This window comes from Antechinus flavipes, chromosome 2 (genome assembly GCF_016432865.1).
Source record: "Antechinus flavipes isolate AdamAnt ecotype Samford, QLD, Australia chromosome 2, AdamAnt_v2, whole genome shotgun sequence".
Taxonomy (NCBI): domain Eukaryota; kingdom Metazoa; phylum Chordata; class Mammalia; order Dasyuromorphia; family Dasyuridae; genus Antechinus; species Antechinus flavipes.
Window position 1 is genome coordinate 674902399 of NC_067399.1, and position 22895 is coordinate 674925293.

Here is a 22895-nt window from a genome sequence, read left to right on the forward strand (position 1 = left end):
AACGTCAGATATTATAGTACTTGGATTGGAGTCAAGGAAAGCCATTACAAGGATGCTGGTACAAGGGAGAGGGGATCGAGGTTAGCCCCAGGATGGTAGCTCTGTGCACAGGGAAGAAAGGACAGCGGAAGGGCATGGTAGAGGGAGAATGGTCAGGACTTAGCAGCCACCTCAATGGAGGTGATGTAAGAGGAGCACAGGTGGTAAAGTTCTGAAGCTGGGAGAGTCTGGAGATGGTGGTTCTTGATCCAGTTCCGCCATCAAAAATAAGAATCCAATGGCTTCTTGTGAACATGGAACCCAACGGTGGAGTTAGTTGTGACAGATCATTGTGAGCTGGTCAAAATCAGAGTCAGACTCTTGTTTACACATCTCAATTTATTTTATTAAAAAATGCTGTCCAGCATTTACACCCAGAACTTCCAAGACAACAAAGTAATAAATTAAGTGAACCGTGGGAATCTGTGATCCACAACAATCAGCTAAGAGGAGGATGCATCTCTGTGACTCCCACAGAAATCCTGCAGGGACCACTGCCAGTTGCCATGGCAACATCATCATTTAACCAAGAACGAGCGGTTAGAGCTGGAAGAGGCCTGTGAGAACTTCTTGTCCTATCCCCTCTTCTTTTTTTTTTTTTTTTGCTGATGCAATTGGGGTTAAGTGACTTGCCCAGGGTCAAACAGATAGGACATATTAAGTGTCTGAGGCTAGATTTGAACTCAGGTCCTCCTGACTTCAGGGCTGGTGCTCTATCCACTGTGCCACCTAGAGGCCCCTCATTTTAAGAAGGAAACTGAGGTACATAAAAGGGAAGTGACACGGCTAAGGTTGCCCAGTTTGCAAGTGATAGAGCTTGGAATCAAACCAGGGTTTCTGATGCCAAATCAAATGCTCCCTTTTTTTAAAAATATCAACTACTACTCAACAGAAATAGTAGTAGGCATTTATATAGAGAAGTTTAAGGTTTTCCAAGGGCTTTACATACATTAACTTTGAATCCTCACAACAGCCATGAGAGGTAATTGCTATGATTATCCCCATTTTATAGATGAGGAAACTGCTCCACTACTCAGTATTAATGCAAGAGTGGCAACACTGATGTAATCAGGGAAGAATCTCGGACTCAGAGTCAGAGGATCACAAATTTCTATCAGTAAGGATACCCATCCATCTCAGTTTATAAAGGAAACTGAGTCCCAAGGGAAAGAAAGTTGCTCAAAGTCACACAGATTTTACAAGGCCCAAAGTTCTAGCCCAGGTTCTTGCTCTCCCAATCTAGCATTTCCCTCCTGGCTCAGACACTTCCAACTAGTAACCTTTGGGCAAGCGATGGTTCCCAATTTGCTCATCTATATTCCTTACAGCAGCTTCTCTGACCCCCAACAGAAAGTTCTTTGTAACCTTTAATAGATAGAAAACTGTGTCCTGAGATCATCATGCTTCCTTTTCCTTCCTTTGACAAATAAACTCAAGGCCCATCTGGAACCTCAACCAAGAATGGAGAGCTGACTAACAACTAGGGCCAAGGGCATGATGGGTAATCAGGATGCTTGCTTCTCAGGAATCCCCTCTGACTCATGTCATGGACTGATGAGCCTTTGTTTGTTCTTGGAGGTTGAGCAGACCATCCATGATTCTTCAGGCCTAACCTAGGGCTGCATCTGGAGTAAGAGTGGAAACTATAAATTTGTGTAGCTGGAGCAAGCACCAGGAATGTGCTAGGGATGAGAATCTCTTAAATGGAAAAAGGGCAAAAGACCCCCCCATCCTATGGGGTAAGACAAGCAGTCAGAAAGCCTAAGACACCAGCATCAGGCCATGCTGGAGAAGCTAAACAAGGGAGAGTGATGGAGGGCATTTAATGGGGCAAACTAGAGGAGAAACTCACCCCCGTTTCCCATAGAGGTAGCTTCTTATTTTAGCTACTTATTCTTGCCAATCAGGCACCAAGCTCTGTTGTTTCCATGTGCTGGGGAGCTGGAAATGTATATGGCACGTTTACAATTCAGTGTCCTCTAAATTAAATACAGTTAAAGCTAAGGTCCAGTTGCCCCAGCCTAGTTACAGCTCTGGCTGTTGTACCTTTGTGGCAGTTTGACACTACACTGTGCTCACCCTTCTCATAACTTGGTTAATGGCTATTGGATCTAAAAGACCAGGAAAAGCTGCCCCCAAGCCGGGTGGCTGTCAGACAATCTTAATACCTCTCTTGTATAACATTTTTGAAAGAAAAGCTCTTAGGAAGCCATAGATTTGTAAACTGCCCCAGCTGCCCCTGCCACAAACAACCTTTTTGGAAGATGCTCAGTCTCCTGACAGTGTTCTAGGGCTTTGAGTCACAACCTCCCAAGAGCGCTGATGAACCCAACCTGTGGGAGATCCAGAAGGCAGAGGTAGGTGGGAATGACTACAGCACCTTGACCACAAAGGGTGGCATGTGAGGGATGGCTCAAAGGGCATCACTGGGGACTCTCTGGGGCTGACTGGTCATGGAGGCAGGCAGAAAGGGGATGTACCATGAGGGAAAACAGAAGCCAGTCCCATTTGTTTGGTCTGTTCCTTTTAGAACAGCTGAGTGAGTAAAATTGAGAAGCCAGCTTCATCAGGTAAAATGTGACCTAGGAAAAGCTTGACATTAGTCTTAGAAAGAGGATGGTTACGGTGAATCCTTCAGGGTGAACCATCCGTATGAATAGCAAACATATTATGTTCATCGTCCCCGGTGACAAAATATCCCCTTAGTACAGATGGAGAAACTGAGGCACACACACTGAGGCCTGACATCAGATGGTGGAACCAGAGATGAACACAGGGAACCAGCCAGAGTCCTTGATCTTGGTCCAATGCTCTACATTGATGCCAGGAGAGTTAGGATGCTTTCCGTAACATGGTTTCAATCTGAGAAAACTTTAATCTCTGCACAATGTCCAAAGCGCTCTCGCCATGCTGGGAAAGAGGGAAAAGGTAAGCGTTACTTCCTCTCAATGAATCATACAGACTCATCAGCTAAGCTACGGTTACTCCTAGCAACCGACATGTGCAAAATATCTGCTGTGTGGAGGGATGTGTCAGGGGAGGAGGAAGGGGCACTGCGCCAAGTCCAAGGGATATACAAAGTAAAAGTGACCCAGAAGCCTCCCTCCAGCAGTTTGCATCTTTCAGAGGATGGAGGAAAGGTATTCAGAAGGAAGTGAGTAACTGCCCTGTGAGCTGTCCTAGGTGCTGCCTTTGCCAATATAAATATGTCCCCTCTAAGAGTTTCCAAATTAACAAGCATCAGCCCTAAATTCTAAGAGAGCCATTGATGGTGAGACTCGTGGATAGTTTATGATGTGATCTCACCTTGTTCTTTATGGTGGGGTCCGCATGGGCATCCAGAAGCAAGGGGACGATGCTTTGGTTTTTCATTTCACACGCATAGTGAAGAGCTGTGCAGCCAACCTGAAACGGACCCAAGCCATCAATAGGCAACATTTATCAAGTCTGCGCAAGACGTTTTCTTGGCAATGCAAAGAGAATAATCAAAAGGCATAATCTTTTAAATGTACAATCTCCTTAGAGCTTAAAGCTTGCAGACATTTTAACAGCATTTTACTGGAGAAAGAATTGAGGCTCTAGGCAAGGAAAGGGCTCATCTACTTTTTCATTTGCCAAGAAGTGTGAGGCAGGATATGAATCCAACTTTTTCCCATTTCCAGTCCAGCCACCTCTTCATCTGGCCACATATGGCTCTTTATACGCCAGCCTCTCCCTTCCTAATCCCTCCTTTATATGAGGGGGCTCCAAGGTCTTCCAAGGGCCTGGATCCCCAACTCAATCCATTAGGCAAGCAACAATCCTTTCTGAAGCTCTCACACTGGGCATCAGGATCCAAAACCAGAAAACAGAGTTTAATTTCAACCAAAAAGCCCTTGTTTTCTCTTCTGAAAACAAAGAGCAAATGTTCTAATTAATTCAACTCAATTCAATTAACCAAATGCTTAATAAATACCTGTTATGTGCCAGGAGCATTCAGAACATGGTCTGTGGATATCAGAATGATTTATCACCTGTCAATCCTGCTCCCTGAAGACAGGCTGGCTGGCCAGAAGTCCAGAATGGCTCTTCCTGTACTTGGATTATATTAACTTTTATGTGAAAATTCACAATTTGTTTTTGAAATGTCAACTTATTGGTTGTAAGGATTCCAAATTCATTTGTATTGTAAATGACTAGTCTATGTTTTATACACTTGCTTTGGGTTTTAGATCACAGGATCATAGATCAAGGCTGAAAGAGGCCTCAGAGGCTATGGAATCCAATTCTTTCATTTTACAGTTGAAGATACTGAGGCACAGGTAGGGAAGTGACTTGTCAAGGACTGAACAGCCAGGAAGTACCTTGGGCATAATTTGGACTTGGATTTTCCTTGATTCCAAGGTCACCACATCATCTAATTGATTCAGTGAGTCACCGGCCATTCATGTATCCTTCTAATCCTCCTCCATCCATAATAAATCAGTCAGTTTATTATTCATCAGGTCAAATCTTAGAGGGAAGAATCTAAAGTTGGAATTCAAAGTAACAACCAAAATTAAAAATCATAAAACCCTAAGTGTAAAAGCCTTCAGGACTAAATGAACTAATAATAACTGTTCAGAGCGCTTCAGTTACCTTTTAATTAAGTCTTCCAAAGCTCTGGTCTGTTTGGGATAATAGTGGCTGCCTAGTAACGGGATAAGAGGCTTCAGGCTAACATACTGCACCCAGAGCTCTATTAACTCAAAAGCCAATTGCTTCAGGCTGGATGAAAGGAAAGGAAGGTCCATTCCCCATCCCTGGACTACAAAGGAGCCCAAGTAAAGCCAAGTGAAAGGTTTTTTCTTCTTTGATCTCCCCACATCTGAGTCATTTTAAGTCCTGCCTAAATGTGCCCATTGCTGTGAGTTCAGAGCTCAAGCATACCCCAAAGTGCAAGAACAGAGAGGCCTTCAGTGCTTGGAAGTTTGCAGGCTTCTGCTCTAACGTGCATATGGTCTCCCTCACCTGAATTTAAAGACATTACAACTTTATGGCTTATCAGAATGACCTGGGAGTCAGCACATCCCGTTGAGTGACTTTAAATGACGCTTACCTACCCACTGTCCTGGGACCACCAGAGACTAAGTGTCAGAGCAAGGGAGGATTGCCATTGGTCAAGAGAGTTTCCTCCCTGAGAGTTCCCCCAAATCCATAAAATCTCAGATTTAGTTCAAAGCGTTGTTTTTTACTGAAATAAGATCGAGTTTCATAAAAAGCAGGTGAATGATTTGGTTGGCAGCAGGTGATCTTTGCATACAAAAACGAGGCCTTTGTCAAACTAAAATACTAGACATATGAGTTCTTCCTATCTACAGTCAATCAGCTTGTGCCGGAAGATCCTTTATTGGGGGCCATAGAAGGCGTTCTTTTGGAGGGATAGGCTAGACTGCACAGCCTCTGAAGTCCCTCCTTCCTCTGGATCTTTGTGATTATGAACTACAGAGGGGCAGGTTTAGACCTGACATCAAACAGCAGAAAGCTATCTAACAACAGGAGCTTTCCAGGGACCCGGCTGCCTTCCAGGTAGTGGTCATCCTGCCCAGAAACATCCCCAAGGGAAGGCAGGATGGCCCTTAACTGGGATGCTCCAGAGGGAGGGGCTTCCTCCTCTGCCTGGATAGGTTCCAAAGCACCCCCAGCTCTGAGATTCCATGATAAGGGCTCCCAGCTTTCTGGGGAAGGCTTTTGGCTATTCTCACTCTATTAAAATACTCTCATTAAATACTTGGAACAAGCTGTGTCCTCTAGGTCACTATGGTTAGCCTCCTTTAGTTCCTGTCAATTCCTAATTGCTCCTCGGATCATTTCAGGGGTTGCTGCCTCCATTTGGGGAACGTACACTTACATAGTCTGTGGCATTAACATCCGCGCCGGCCTGGAGTAACATCCTGACGAGATTCTCGTTCTGTTTTGTCTTTGATACCTGAGTAACAAAGGATGAGTCAATAGACATTAATTTAAATGTTTTCCCAGCACACAGATCTGGGAGAGGGACGCTGTGGTGTGACATTAAGACATATTTGTTTATAGAGACAATTTAAATAATAGGTTATGGTGGAAAGAGCTTTGGGGGTGGAGTCAAGAAGACCTGAATTCTAATCCAGCCTCAGACGTTTACTAGCTTGTGTGACCTGTTTTTCTCAGTTTTCCCACCCGTAAAAGGGAGATAATAATGGAACTCCCCACCAGGGTTGTAAAGATCAAATGAGATTGTCCATGTAAAGTGCTTAGTAATCCTTAAAATATTATAGAAATGTTCATTGTTATAGTTCCCATTCTATCTCTCACCATCCCTCCTATTTCCCTTTCCCCACTTTTTGGTCGTCATAAACAATAATCCCCATATATAAATGGGGTTGAGATTAACTAAGCACTTTCCCCTCAAGGAAGAGTATTATTACTCCATTATACAGATAAGTAAACTGAGGCACAGGCCCTTTGAGTAAGCTGCCCAGCATCACCAAGCTAATTGGTCCAGAGGTGGGATTCAGAGCAGAATTCCTGATCCTACATCTTCCAGCTACACCAGGAAGGAAAACCAGATCCGTAAAATGGAGGGAGGGGTGAATCACTCCTCAAATAGAAGGCCCAAGGTCTTAGAAAGCTTCACAGATGGGCCAGCACAAGGCCTCGAGGAGCTTCATAAATGTCATTCCAGTTGAAAACAGAATCATCACCTTGTCTCTGACTCATTTCAACAGATGTCAGTTTGCAATTGGAATAAATAGCCACAGTGAGCTGCAGGCCCTGTCCAGAACAGAGATGTGCCCATCCCCCTTCCGCCGAAGATGTCACAACTGGCCGGGAAATGGGGAGAAGCAAAGCACCCTGCCCGAGCTCCCACCGCCAGCCCAGAGCCAGCAGGGGTCTGGAGAGCCCCCAACTCTGCCTTCTTTCTCCTCTACTCACCATCAGGAAATAGCCAATCAGAAGCACGGGCATCAAGAGAATGATGAGCAGATAGTCAAGGAAGGTGAACCGTTTCCTCACTGCATAATGTAGGCTTGTTCTCTCTTTCTAGGAATAAAATGCATTAAAAAAAGAAAATCATCTTCTTGCCATTTAGGGACACCCATTTTCTTCTCTTATTTTACAGTTTCTAAAGAACAGATATGGATGTTCTTCATGCTATCAGAAGGTCATTGGGCAGCTTTCTGACCTCTGAGCCATGTCTATTAGCCATTTTTGGCCTTAATTGCAAAAAAGTTTCAATCCCAGGGCCATTTCCCCCTGTTCCCTAGCAGTCAGGCCACCTTTTCCAGCTTGTATCCTAAGCAAATGAAAAGCCAAAGCAGACCCCGATTAGGGAGGTAAACCTGTTACTCCCCAAATGGACGCTCCTGAGGGCAACTCAAAGCCTGGGAGGCTGGTGCAGTCCCATGCACATCCCAAGAGCAGGATGCAGAGGAAGCCATTGGCCTCACTCTCCCAGCTTGGCTTCAGGTCCTTGTTCGGTTCATTGACATATGACACCCAAAGAGTCTCAGGGGTGGGAAGCCAAGAACAGTATGATTGTTCCTGCTGTCTCCTAATGGAGTGTGTGCTTGTGGAAGAGGCTCCCAGCCTTCTGGGGAAGGCTTTTGGCTATTCTCACTCTACTGAAATACTCTCATTAAATACTTGGAACAAGCTGTGTCTTCTGGGTCACTATGGTTAGCCTCCTTTAGTTCCCGTCAATTCCTAATTGCTCCCTCGGATCATTTCAGGGGTTGCTGCCTTCCAACAAACCACAAGGACTTGTTTGGGTCTGAGGCACTGAAGTCCGCCACAGCCCCCAGGATCCTTGGGGCTCTCATGGAAATGAACCGGAGCAGACATATGATTGAAGTCAAGAGGGCAAGATCATTGTCTCTCTTCTGGCCACTTCCCTGGCTCTGTAATGAATAGATGGCCAGCAACCAGCCTTCAGGCTTGGCAACCCCTTAGAGTTTAGCATCTGCTCTTTGAGGGAGGGGGCAAACTTCCAAATCTCAGCCTGTTGTTCTTCTCCATCCCGGTTATCATGATCTACAACAGATCAGAAATGATCATGGCGCTCATTCTGCTTTACGGCAGACCAGAAGCCCATGGTGCTAGAACTGGAGAGGGAAAGAATTTAATCCACCTTCATTTTAGAGAAGAGGAAACGGAGGCATGGAGAAATGATCAGAATTTGCTCGTGGGGAATAAAAGGGAGAGCCAGGATTGTTCCCCATGTCCCCTGACCATAAAACCAGTGTCGTTTCCACTTTAGTATAGAAAGTCACGTGGTGATCATGAAAGGGCGCTGACTCTGGAGCCAGCAGGATCTGGGTTCAAATCTCACTTTTGAGGCTCACTCTCTTTGCATAATTCACTTGGTCTTTGTGGGCCCCAGATCTATAAAAGGAGGAGGAGGAGAATCATAAACAAGGACTTTGGCCAGAGGACCTTGGAGGTCCCCCTTAATTCCAATGGACAATCCCTTCAACCTAGAGGAGATGAGCCATTCATCCAGTGACCTTCATTGGGTCCGAAGTGAGACAAACTTCCTTCATCCTACCCTCTCTGCCAGTCATTCTCACCTGATTTTTGGCGTTCACATTGGCATTCCTTCGTAAAAGGAACGCAACGATCTTCAGGTGTCCCCGTCGGCACGCGCAGATCAGAGGGGTGTCCCCGTTGAAGCTGTCTTGAATGTTCACATAGCTATTGTCTTCTCTCACCCACCTCCAGACTTCAGCAAAGTCATTCTGATAAGCTGCTTGGCAGATGGGCTGAGGAAAAAGGGGGGAAATGCACATTTTAAAGTATTATGATCCCAGCACAGTGCCCTAGCTTCCATTTGGAGCCAGAAATCCTGGGTTCAAGCCAGAGCTCTCCACTACTACATTCTGGGGATAGAAAGAAAGGCAAAAATCACCCCTGCATTAAACAAGCTTTCATTCTATTTAAGGAGACAACATTTAATACATATGTACATGCGAGATGCCTACAGAACAGGAGAAAGGTAGCCTTAAAGGAGAAAACTCCAGAAAGACTTGGGAAATACCTCTTCCAGAAGGTAAACCATGAAGGAAGCCAAGGATTCTATATTTAGAGTTTGCAAACCTTGAGGCCATTCAGCCCAACTCCTTACATTACAGATGAGGAAACTGAGGTGCCATAGATTTTCCTACTCAACAACTTCTAAAAGAAAATGGACTCATGGGGAAAATAAAAACAACAACAAAGTTGGAAATTTTAATTTGCATTTAAGAACTGAAAGGAGGCTCAGAAGCTTTAGGTCTGTGGATCATGAGTTTTTTCTTCAAGAAAAGTCTTAGAAGGCACAAGGAAAGCTGAGAACTGAACAGCATCATCAAAAGCAAATTAATACTGTACCAATGCACAGGAACTGACTTAGGAATCATTTCAGAATCAGCAGTCTAACTATACAAAAACTCACCATTGATTAGTTGGAGCAAGGGTCAAAATCAATGCCAATTTACACGGCATTACACTACCTTAGGCAGAGAAAATGGCATCATGGACAACTAAAAAGGAATCAACCTGGCTTACATAAATAATTATTTGACTATGGAAAGATAAAGAAAGGGTTCAAATAAATTGATTATCTCTATCACCATTTTTCAAGAAGTTTAATCAATTGTTGTAGCAAGGAGGCAAAGTAAACTAGAGCTCACACCAACCTCCAAATACTCAGTCATTACAAGGAGAGAAACATGTCAATTCAAGGGCAATCTAAGGTTTAGCAGATAAGGTCATTGGTAGGACAATGTGTTATACAGTATGGATTCATAAAATAACCTAAAGCTGCTGAGGTGAAGGATGCTATAGAGTTATGATATAAGATTCAACTAAGCCACATCATGCAAAGAACATTTAGAGACAAAACTAAAAGGCGGAAAATAATTAAATGGAAAGAAGAACAGACTGCCCAAAATTTTGGGGGAGGGCTATTCTCATCATTTACAGCAATGGCACCAACTCATCTAAATTCTGATCTCCATGACTGAAGTAGGAGGAACTAAGAATGGCGTGCAAGAAGATAAATAAGGCAGAATGACGGACCCTGATACAGAATAAACCCATGGTGAAAGTGCCGCGATTTCAACATGCTCAAGGATCCACTTTTCAAGCTATCTCACAGGCAGATTCCTTTTTCAGATCAAAAGAATGGAGGAAAAACTCAGAGATACTATCAACCAAAAGAGGGGATCAAAAGGACATTTACAATTAGTAGATCATATGTCTGATTTTTTATTTTTCTAAAACATATGAGAATGATGTCTGTCAAGGAGAATTGATAAAAATATGAGAAGGGTCAAAGAAGGTGTTTTTTCAGACAACTCACTACAGTAGTCAGAGAAATTGTAATACAAAGATTGAACGAAATATTCTTCTCACTCGTTGAGAAATGGCAACTGAGAAGAATCCAGAGGAACATAGGGAGGTGTATATGATCTGAGAATGAGGTAGAGATGTGAAGGGGAAACTATGAGCATCGAATGTTGATATACTTTTAGACATAATCACTGTGCTATTTGACGTCATTTAATTGCTTCTCTTTTAGAAGGGGGAATGTTAGGAAATAAGTTATATAAAAATCAAAACCGTCAATGAAACTTTTTTTTAAAAGAAGCAAGAGGAAAAATACAAAGGAGAGGCAGTCCAATTCAGGCTTTCTATACTGACTAGTGATGAAACACACTTTCTGACTATCGATAAAGATGTGGGGCAAGGCGGCTGTGAGTAAAGAACTGTGTAAGAAATTCTAGCTATGGTTACTGTATTGGTTGGATTTGATTCCCTGGATTTCTTAAGGCTCAGTATTGACAGAATTGACTGTGATATGAGAAACAGAAGGCATCAATAATTTTTTGAATAAAACACATTGGCAAGAAAACACACTCACTACTTTTTAGAGTATAAATCACCAGCCTTAATTGTTTTCTGTGACTTTCTCAAAAGTAACCTTTGGACTTGCTTGGTCATGTATTCTAGGAAATGGAATCCATATCCCACAGTTCTTTTTTTTTTCTGATGATGACCTCATTCTTTTACTCTGAAAGTTTATTTATTTCTTCATCAGACTATCAGTGACAGTCATATAAGACCTCAAGAAGAGGTCTGCTGGTGGGGGTATTACACTGGACAACTATGGCCCGCGCACTTGTCTCTGGGGCCTAAAGAGATGGAAGGCGGGAAGAGCCTATGAGAATTAGAGAAGAAAAGAGGAAGATTAGGAAAGGCAATGGGGCTCATCTTTTGAATGGATGAAGGGAACAATTGACTTGGGTAGGGGTGCAGGTACCCTAGGATGGTGGTCACCAATATCCCTTCCTCATGATTACGGATCGTGTGTTTGGAGCTAGGAAAACCTTAGAAATCCCGTCAAAGGAAGGTGCAAAGGAAGAGGCCGAGGACCTGAAGGAGGGAAGTAGCTTGTGGAAAGCCACCTCGCCAGCTGTTGGCGAGCCCTCTGGGGCCAAAGCCAGCATCCTTTCCTCTGCTTGCCATGGGCTCCCATGGGCTTCCTGGGCCCATGACCTCCGCCATAACTCAGGAACTATAAGAAATGACTTGTCATGGTCTAACTGAGAAATGTCCGTGACTTGTTTCCCCCTTGCAAGCTCTGCTACACAGGGGTTGGATTGATGGTCTCTGTCTCCAGCTCTGACATCCGGGTGCTTGTAACAAGTCATGCAAGATTCACAGATGGCCACCAGGGGGCGGCCTAGCCCTAGAGTTGGTCCTCTGTGTGTCTGGCTCTGGAAGAGGACCACAACATCAGTAAGGTGATGTTAATGAATTGGATGTGAGGGAGGGAGGGCTGTGCGAGGGCCCCTGCCTCACTTTCCCCTCCAGAGCCTGGGTCCAGGGGCCAGAGAGAGATCAGGACGACTGAAAATAGCACTGGATGCAGTGGAAGGCTAAGGTCTTCAACAGGTCTCACAGTGACTGGGGGCAATGTGCACTCAGTGGTTAAGGCTAAGTAAGAAATGAGGCAGAGAACAACCGCTTTTACCTCGAGAAAAAAAGGGAAATAAAATCAGTCTGGGAGGGGAACACCCGCAGGGTTTGGCCAAAGCATAAACAATTACTATTTGCTTTCACTCTGAGGCAACCGGAGCCCAAACAAAGACCAAGTGAGGCTTGACTGGGATGTTTTCTAGGCAGCCAGAGCCAGAGTGGTTTTGTTTTAAGGCAGGGTCTTTAAGAAATAAAACTCCAAGATGTCTTATGAGGCTTCGGCAGTCAAAACATACATCCCTTTGGGCAGAGCACTTAAAGAAAAAGGAGAGACAGAAAGAGGAGGGAGGGGAAAGAGAAGAAAGAGGGGGGGAGGAAGGGAGGGAGGGAGAAAAAGAGAGAGAGAAAGAGAGAGAGACAGAGAGAGAGAGACAGAAAGAGACACAGAGAGAGAGACAAAGAGAGAGAGAGAGAGAGAGAGAGAGAGAGAGAGAGAGAGAGGAGAGAGAGAGAGAGAGAGAGAGAGAGAGGCTGATCACCACCAGGGGGCAACCCAGCCCTAGAATTGACACTTCTGCATTCTAACTAGAACACCATCTGCAGGACAGATAAAGTGGTTCTTTGCTAGAGAGAGAGGGAAGGCCAGTACCAGCAATGACTTGCCCTGATCAGTCTTCAGTTTCTGACAACTAGAGGGATTTGATGTTTAAAAGGCGGCAAGTCAAGAAATCATCATAATAATAATAACTATTGTTGAATTGGATTGTTGAAGTGATACACTGTACCTGCCATCTTCACTTGCTCTGCTCCCATTCCCTTCTAATCCATTATAATCTAGGTTCTGCCAGAGCTAGTCAATGGAATCAACTGTATTCAGGGTAATCAGTGATGTCTGGCCTCTTTAACAGCTGATATAGTTGTTGGACAAGCCCCTTCCTCTAGATAATCTTGTAGGAAGCAAAGAGGTGTGAATGTGTGTGTGTGTGTATGAGTTTGTATGTGTGAGTGTGTATGTGTGTGTGTATGTGTGTGTGTATATGTGTGAGTGTGTGTATATGTGTGAGTGTGAGTCTATTTTCACCAAGATAGATGATGGAGGGCTGTTCTTTTTTGACATAATTCTCTGGCCTCCATTGGGATGCAGATGTTGCTGTCTGACTTCAGAAAGCAAGACAACATCAAGGGGGGAAAGAGAGGTCATTTGTGAAGAACTTCCTCTTTTCCCTCCTTCATCTCACCTCACTCAGATGTCTTTCCCATGATCTGCTACTTCACCTCGATGCACATGAAGAGATAACGCTTCTCATCAGGTCAGCCCTAATGCATTCTTCACCTCATCTTCTCCCTGCTTCTCAAGCAAATTTTCCCACCATTCTCAACTTATTCAACAATCTTCAATGGCTCCCTATTAGAGAAGATTAAATATAAAATCCTCCTTTGGCTTTTAAAGCCTTTGGCTCCTTCCTTCATTTCTCATCTTCTAAATTCCAGCCATACTGAGCTCCCACGGTGCCAGTCCTCCCACAAGACACCCTGGCACTTGACTCCATGTTTATTGGAACCCTGGTTGTTCCAATATCTGGAACTGATTCCTCATCTCTACCTTCTGGTACCCTCAAGCCAGCTAAAAGCTCATCTTCAGCAAGAAGTCTTTCCTGTCCCTCTGATTGCTGGTGCCTTCTCTCTGCTGATTATTTCCAATTAATCCTGTCTGTACCTTGTGGGTATAAGACAGATACTGTTTAAAATACTCTGAGTTCCCTGAGGGCAGGGACCATGTTTTTTATTCTTTGTGTCTCCCAGAACTTAACACTGTGGTACAGAGTATATAATAAGTGCTTAATAAAAGCTCGTTGACTGACTCTACTCAATACTCCAGGAGTTTGCCAAGAGAATATAATAATCCAGATATAGAGACACAGTAGGACATGAGAGCCTCATGCCCAAAAGCTGAGTCAGGAGAGATGCAGGTTCAAATATTGTCTCAGATATTTGAGAGCTATGTGTCCACAGAGAAATAATTTCACCTCTCTGGATCTCAGTTTGCTCACCTCTAAAAAGAAAATCATAATGTCTATAGTACCAACCTCCAGCACTGGCTAAAGATCAAATATTAAACTAAGATAGAGGTAGGGCAGATGGGAGGTCTTTTTAGCATTGGGTGCTGTGGGTCCACCCTTGTGGGGGAGGAGTCTTATGACTTTTGAGAAATAGTTCGAATGAGAAGGTGGAGAGTTAAGTGGGGAAAAGGGTTAAGGAGGGAGCTGGCAGTAAGGAGAGGGGACAATGGGTAGAGCCACTTGTTGGAAAAGTCTAGCAGGGAAACATGAAAAGGAGGGAGGAAGGGAGGGAAAGAATGAGTCAAGCAAAAGTGTGTGTGTGTGTGTGTGTGTGTGTGTGTGTGTGTGTGTGTGTGTGTGTGTTCACCAAGATAATGGAGGGCTGCTCTTGTTTGAAGGCAAGAGGGCTGAGTCACTGGAGAGGGCCATGAATGGTGAGAATTTAGCAAAGTCTAAGAGGGAGTTCTAGGAAGAGGCAGAATCCAGAGGGTGAGGGGAGTAAATAAGTCTAGACCAAAAAGGGGGGGAAAGAGGAGAGAAGTTTCTTCCTCCAAATCACTGAGGAAGTAGGAGAGGACATTTGAGGCAGAGGAAAGATTAACTCAGCAATGGCCAGAGAGACTGTCTCTAGAGGGCAGGTGGTCTGCTGAGAACTCACTCTCCAAATCTCTATTAATGGCCAGCCCTGCCCACTGTGCCATATTCAGCCCTAGAAATGCAGAGGAAGTCTGCCCACAGATTGAGGCCTCGGTGGAAATAGGGTGGATGATACTGGGACTTTTAGCCCAGAGAGGAGAAGACTTGGAGGGAAGTGAAGTCATCTTCAAATTTCTGTGAAAAAAGGCTTAGTCTTATTTTGCTTGGGACCAAGACATCTGGGAGAAATGGGGGGAAAGAGGTAGATCTGGGCCATGGTTCCCCAAAGCAAGGGCTGTTCAGGCAGGGGGTAGGTTCCCCCACTTGGGTTCCAATGTCACATTTACTTAGTGACATTTACTTACTATTTACAAGGCCTTTACCCCTATGATCCCGCATGGTCCTCACAGCAATCCCACAAGGTCTTAGATTGTCCATACAAGAGTTATTGTTTTTGTTTGATTAATGAATCTGAGCTTGCATTGGCTAAGGCACGTGATCCCCGCAAGCAGCTCCCAAGTACCTGAGATGGTTCCTTCTCGCTCCAGACCCAGGCCTCTCAGCACCGCACAAAACTCAGGTTTGCTCTAAGGCAGAGATTCTTTCCTGCTGAGTCCAGACTAGATGGACTTTTAAACTCCAAGATTCAGATTGAGGTGACTGACCATGGAATCCAAAATGGACAAAGTCCAGTGTAGACAACCAGTAGACTGGATAAAGAGATGGGAGTCCAGCATACAGAGGTTCCAGGGCAGCGCTGATAGATGCCAAAGTGTGACAGATGGGGGGCTGGTGAGAATACCAAGTTTTAGGTCTTAGAGGTAGAATCTAAGGCCCAGATATGGTTACTCAGGGGCAACTAGGAAGACTCATCTTCCTGAGTTAAATCCGGCCTCAGACACTTATGGCCTGTGTAACTCAGAGCAAATCACTTAGCCCTGTTTTCCTCAGTTCCCTCATCTGTGAAATGAGAAGAAGAAAGAAATGGTAAACTGTTATGGGCCAGAACTCTAAACTTGAAACGATGATTCTTATAAGGTGTTAAGTCAGTGGAATTGATAAATACAATAGTTATCTAGTTTAGCATGGTGATTAATAATTCTCTAAGTTCGTTATGATTGATTAAACTTACAAGAAATAATGGTTTCCTTGTGATATAATGATTGGTTTATACTCAGTATTGAGTACATAAGCTGAGACAAACTCAGCCAAGGGAAGCAGAGATGGATTCATTCCATCGTCCACCTTTGTGGTGGCTGGAGGCTAAAGCAAAATCTCTCAGAGCCAAGGAGAGCCAGATTCATTCACTCCATCTCACATCACTATGGTGGCAGATCTGGCTTCCTGCACTTCCCACTGAAACCAAGATTCCTGAAAGGCTTTCAAGAAAGCTAGCTGGGCCCCAGGCAAGGAAACTAGATTGTGAAGGAGACAATAAAGACTTTTGACTTTAACATCTGGCTATTCTTGTGGTGATTACTGAACTGAAACGAAGGCTGCTCCAAGACCTCCAGAAAACAACCAAGAACACTACATTTTGGCGCCCAACATGAGGCTAAGAATCTACATTTGTAATCCAGAAATCAGGGTAAGTACAAAAATAGACAAGAAGGAAACTTTGTAAAGGACTAAACTAGTATTTCAGTTGAAATGGGACAAATATTTAGAAAGGAGCCTTCTCCACTGCAAGAAAACTGTGTAGAAAGCATGGTTAGATTGATTAAAAAAATAAGGTTTGATTGTAACTTGGATGCAGATCATTGAACTCTTTGAAATATTAAAATACACATCTCCTTGGTTCTCTAAGAAAAAAAAAATTGGATCCAGATGAGTGGAAATTATTAGATGAGCAACTATGTGAATATTACAATGATAATGGCCCTAATTCTATTCCTAAAGAAACCCTCTATACATATAACTTAATACAATTGGCTTTAAGGAATTATATAAGTATTAGAATAAGGAAAAAGAAGAAAGTGAAGGAGTGGGACAAATTAAGTGAAAAGGATGAAGAATTAGACAAGAAAGGAGTTAAGTATGCTTCTTATGCAATTAAAGAGTGTGGTGCTTCACAGCAGGAGCCATTAGGGCATTCCTCTACTCCTGACCTACCCTCCTCAATTAACCCTTCATGGGTGGAAGGAGAAGGAATAGGAGGAGGGACAATGACACAATCAGCACCACTTCTGACAAGATTACAAAAAGCATTAGTTAAAACTAAAAAAGAAGAACAGGATATATGTGATTTAATAGAAGCATTCCCTGTGATTGAAGAATTTGATTCTTCAGGTCAAGCCAGGAGAAGATATACTCCTTTTGATCTGGAAATTATCAAAGATTAGAAAAAGGGTTGCACTCTTTATGGGGCTACATCATCTTATGTTAAGATGGTATTAGATAATTTGGCTTATGAAATGTTAAATCCTAGTGATTAGAAATCTATAGCAAGGACGTGTTTAGAATCTGGACAAAACTTATTGTGGCTTTCAGAGTATAGTAAATTATGCAGGATACAAGCCCACCCAAATAGGCAAACCTGAGTTAATATGAAAATCACCTTTGGCCAACTAGCAGGTAAAGGTCAGTATGCAGACACTTCGGTACAGATTAATTACCATTTGATAGCATATGAGCAAATTGCTTTTGCTGCTATAAAAGCATGGGCCTTCCTCCAGGACAAAAAGATGGAGGGGAGGCCTTCACAAAAATAGAGCAAGGTCCAAATGAACCCTTTGCTGATTTTGTGGGATGTCTGCAAACAGTTGTCACGAGAATGATTGGTGAAAATTCAGCAACAGGAATTATGATCAAACAACTTGCTAAGGAAAATGCTAATGAGCTTTGTAAAAGAATTATATGGGGACTACACAAGGATGCTCCTTTAGAGATCATAAGATGCTGTACCACAGTGGGCACAAATGCCTTTAATACTGAGGCTATGATGCAGAACATGGGAAGACAGGGTCCCTCTTAGCAAGAGCCTTCCAGAGAGACTCATCGATATTTTCAACGTGGTAAAGTAGGACATCTGAAAGCTCAATTTAGGCATAGAGATAGAGTGAGAAAACAGAATGGGAGAACAAGACCCAAAACCCCATGTACAAAATGCAACAAGGGCTTCCACTGGGCCTCAGAATGTAGATTGACCCAGAGAAATGAGAGAGGGTCCCAGGTCTCAAACAAAAAACAAGTGGGGTATGATAGCAGCCAAGTTTACACCCAGAGAGTCTTTAGAAGTTCAATACTCTGATATGATCAATCAGCAGAGAAGCAATCTAATAGAAGAAAGGGATTACAACTGGGGAGAATATAGGCTTTTTAATCCAACAGAAGGGCAATGTCCAGGGCAAGTAACTCCAATGTAATCTCCAGGAAATGTGGAGAGATCCCAAAAGTGGTGAATGGAAGGGACTAGATAGGTTAACTGCTTGGGGGAGAGGGTTTGCTTGTATTTCTACAGATGGAGAAGGAATCAGATGGATGCCAACGAGCACTTGAAGAGAGAGAGAAAAAGAGAAAAACCCCTAAACAAACAATCCCAAAATAAGAAGACCTAAAAACATCTGACACTGAAAGATCATGGCTGATAATAAGACTACTGCAAAACTTCAAAACCCGCAGGAATCATTGGATTCCTTGAGATGAAAAATTGTTAATAAGACTGTTGCAGAACTTCAAAACCAATAGGAATCATTGGATTCCCTGAAACATGATAAGACTCATGCAGGCCTTCAAAACTTGCAGGAATCATTCGATTCCCAGACACATGAAGTAATGAACACTAGATTGGTTTTGGACTATTTCTAGGATTTATGGACATGTACAATTCCTCATGTTGATTCATGTTGTTTATTTGTAATACATCCCATTCATGTTGTTTATTTGTAATACATCCCATGTTGATGGATTTTTGTATACCTGTTTCAAAGTGAGACCCTTCAGAAATCCGCTAATTTGGTTTGATTCCCCATTTTCCTTTGGTTTTCATCTCCCTTTCTGAGATCTCAGGGAAGACATGATTGCCTCCCTTTTTGGTGTTTTCACCCCTTTTTTGAGCAGTCAGGGAAAGTGTGATCACCTCCTTTTTGGTGTTCTCGCCTCCTTGAGAAGTCAAGGAGGATATGACCACCTATGTTCTAAAACAAAAGAAAGTGGGAGATGTTATGGGCCAGAATTCTGAACTTGAAAGAAGGATTCTTACAAGTTGTTAAGTCAGTGGAATTGATAAATACAATGGTTATCTAGTTTAGCATGGTGCTTAATAGTTCTCTAGTTCAGTACATGTACTTAGTACTTAATATAGTTCCACAAGATTCGCACCTATGATAATGGAGTATATAACATCCAGCAGAGACTGGGTGAGATTCATTCCATCTTTGGTCAGGCTCTTGATGGCTCTCTTGGGGGACCAAAAGGCTCACAGACACAGCCAGAGAAGAAAAGAGGACTAGCAGTGGGAACTCAATTTCTCAGGGCCAAGGAGAAAGATTTATTCCATCTTCATTAGCCTTGTGGTGGCTGGCCTGTCCTCTTGCACTTCTCCACTGAAACCAAGACTCCTGAAAGGCTCTCAAAGCTAGCTGGGCCTCAGGCAAGGAAACTAGATTGTGAAAGTGACAATAAAGACTTTTGAACTTTAACACCTGGCTATTTTTGTGGTGATTACTGAACTGAAACGAAGGCTGCTCCAAGATCTCCAGATAACAACAGAGAACACTATAGTAAGCTCCTTCAGTGTCTCTGGCAAGAAAAAGCCAGATGGGGTCATGAAGAGTTGGTCAGGACTGAAACAAGTGAACAATTGGTTATGCAATGAGCGGGATGAGGATCACTGAATAGGAGAGGTAAGATTGAGGGCCAATGAGTCATTACCATAAATCCTGATGTCAAAAGAGATTAGAGCAGGCAAAAATAGAAGCTTTTTGAGAAGGTAATTACAGCCAGTTCCATCACGGTGGAGGAAGGAAATGTAGCCTGGTGCTGAAGTCACTGGGACAGATGGACATGGGCTTGGGAACTCAGAAAGGAACCAATGGGAAGTATCCCTAGCTTGGATGGGGAGCCGAAGGGTTGGGAATAAGGAAGAGAGTAAAAGACACAGAGAATTGGTCCCAAGCCACAGTCACTCAAGCAAGGGCTGGAAGGAACCTCAGAAGACATTGAGTCTTCCCTGACAGGATTTACTGCTCCAGCAGGCTTGACAAGTGGCCAGCTGTCACTTACAGCTCTTCTCAGACCATCCCTTCCTATCTCTCCAGACTCCTATACACACACCCGATGGTGACCCATGATGCTTCCTTGCTGAGTCTTATGCATGATGCTTCATTTCTGGGCTTGCACAGGCTATCCCCACCTCTGGAACTCTATGCCTCCTAGAAACTCTCTCTTCCTTTAGGACTCAAGTCAAAAGCCATTTTTTCAGGTGGTGTTACCTGGTCTGCCCAGGTGCCCATGATTTCTCCTGGTATCAGGAGATTTATATATACTAGGAGAGTAAGGTGGGGAGGGGAAGGCTGGTAGGACTATCCAAAGGGCCCCAGGCCTTGGAGCTTCTGCCAACCCTCAGAGATTATGTCTGACCCAATCTCTGCTGGTTGCCTGCTAATTCAAGTCCACAAGCGTGCCCACCAGACTCTCCTTGATTTTGGCACCATGGGGTCACTGTGGATGTCCAGGAAACCCCCAATGATTGATCATTGTCCTCTTTCCTATAGTATCCAAATCCTGTCGTATTTTCTATGATAAAGGGATCTGAGGGAAGGGTGCTGGGGTGAGGGTGGATGATGAGGTAATCATTTCCAGGTATAAGCCTCTTCTAGAGAGGCTTGGTCTTTCATTTGACTCAAATGCAAATTCTGAAGTTGCTCCTCTCCCTGTGTTGGTGAGATGCCTTCTAGGGATGTGCAGAAATGTTGTGTTTGTTTTTGCCCAAAAGGCATAAGTGAGCTCCTCATTGCAAACAGTGGAGGAAAGGAGAGATCTCCTGGATCTGACCCCAAGATCTAACATGGCCTGGGTAGTCAAAGGCTTCAGGTTGGGAAAAAGCTTATTTTCTGGAGTTGTGATCTTGATGTCACAAGGCCAAGAACTTTTCCTGAAGGCTCTCCTACAAAATGTCTAAAGATAGAGCTCTGCAATGTGGAACCTCAGTCTTAGAAAGGCCCTCAGAGGCTTCTTGTCTCCTCAGTAGAATGTGAGCTACTTGAAGGCAGGGACTATCACTCTTAGAAGAACCAGTTTTTACCACAGTGCCTGGTATATAGTAGGTGCTTAATAAATGCTCATTTATGAATTGATTGGTATTATCCAGCTTGTACTTGACAAGAGACTTCTCTACAATATGTCTGGCAAGAAGAGACTTCTCTACAATATCTCCGACAAAGTATCAATTAGCTTTGGCTTAAGAATCTCCAGAGGCCGAGGAGGATTCTGGGAAGATGACAGAATAGGTCAGTAAATTCCAAACTCTCCAGATTTCCCCCACAAACAGAACAAATTTGTGCCTCAGAGGAACATGGACTGGTGAAACACAAAGGAGACTTGGATAGAACAGGAGTCCTCTCGCATCTTTGGATATGTATAAAGAAATAAGGAAAGGGAAGAGAAGAGAGAGGAGGAAGAAGACAAGGGAGGGATGCATGAGTGGAGGGAGGTTAAGTAATAGGAAAGCAAGTTAAGGAGCAGAATTAAAGTAGAAGAGTTAGCAGGGACAGGAAAGAAGAAATACACAAACACTGCAACAAAGATCAGGAGAAGAATTTAGTAGGAAAAAAAGGATGTCTAGTAATCATTGATCTTAGATAAAATCAATCTTAAGGATTCAATTAAGAGAGAAATAATGGAGATTTCCATCATATGTCAGCCATCCTAATACTGTTTTAGCTGCATGTTGACATGCGGGTAAATGCCTGTGTCTGAGAATATGTAAATATGTATGCATGTTGCTCTATGAATGTATACATACAGATATATGTATATGTGAGTGGGTCTACAGGGCTGTGTGAATATATATGTTTAACTGTGTATATAGCTGTGTATAATATATATGTTTAACTGTATGTAACTGTATATCTGTGCTTAACTAGAGCTCGCTTGAGAGAGCTAGGGGGGAATGAAAGGGGAAAAAATGACGGTTTTTAAAAGTACACAGCAGAAAACAAAAGAACAACCTATAAGGAAACCAAAAAAAGGAACACTCATGTATATAATTTCTTCTACTATTCTATAGCCTTTCTTGAACTGGTCATTTGTTATCATAGATTGTGAATCCTCCCTGATGTTCTGTTGGGCACGGGACAATGTTCTCTTTTGTTTTGTTTTATTTTCCTTTTCTGTTTTTCTTTATTCTATTGTTTTTTAATGAACAGAAAACAAAAACAAAATAGAAACAAATTAAAAGGGGGGAAGCTAAATGGACCTGAGTTCAAATCCAGACTCTAATAATACTTCTTAGCCAATAATTGAAATATATAAACATTTATTTTTTAAAAATAATAAAATGAAGGATTTTAGCTAGTCGTTACCTCCCAGATCTAAATTTGCTTTGGCCAAATCGGAGCTTTCTAAGCTGGCCAGGAAGCCATGTGACTAAGGAATCATCTGAATTCATGCTTTGGCAGATATTCATCAGCCCATGTTGCCTTCTAAGTTAGATGATTTTTCAGGAAAACAAAGCCAAGAGTATCAAGAAAAAATGTCCTAAAAATGAGAATGAGCAGAAGGCAAGAAAGCCTTGGGAGGTAATGAGTTCCCCAGTCACTGAAGGTATTCAAGCCGAGGACCTCCTATAGGACAGGATTCTGATTCAGGCCTAGGTTGGCCTTGCTGGTCCCTGCTTTTGCTCCTAAATCGGAAATTTTGAAATATTTGCTTATTACTGTGGATGGTTTCAAGAAATGAGTCACCAGTAAGCAGCCCCAAGGGAGCACAGAATGAGCGTGGTGAGGCAATGGGTGGATTCCAGTGGATTGGAGAGGAAGGGATGCATCCAGAAATCCACTCAGGGCCCCCTTCCTCTTCTCTCAGATCCAATGGGCTCTCAGAGTGGCGCAGAACAATGGAGACCCTTGCCAATGAATAAATTTTAAAAACTTTACATTTAAAATAGTGAATTGTGGGAGAGGGATTTCAAATCTCACCTCAGAACTTACTCAGACACTGTTTGACCAATCATTTAACATCTGTTGCCTCAGTTTCCCCATC

General features: G+C 43.2%; 1 protein-coding gene across 1 annotated transcript in view; it reads right to left on the reverse strand.

Annotated features, from left to right (window-relative positions):
• Positions 1-360: 360 nt before the first annotated feature.
• The window catches only part of ANKRD22 (ankyrin repeat domain 22), a 28988-nt gene continuing 6453 nt past the window's right edge, over positions 361-22895 (reverse strand). The window contains exons 2-6 of the mRNA XM_051982660.1: positions 8607-8798; positions 6973-7080; positions 5909-5986; positions 3346-3444; positions 361-2949 (exon numbers count right to left, since the gene is read on the reverse strand). Of these exons, the coding sequence (XP_051838620.1) occupies positions 2872-2949; positions 3346-3444; positions 5909-5986; positions 6973-7080; positions 8607-8798 (555 nt within the window). The 3' untranslated portion in view covers positions 361-2871. The remainder of the gene's footprint in view (positions 2950-3345; positions 3445-5908; positions 5987-6972; positions 7081-8606; positions 8799-22895) is intronic.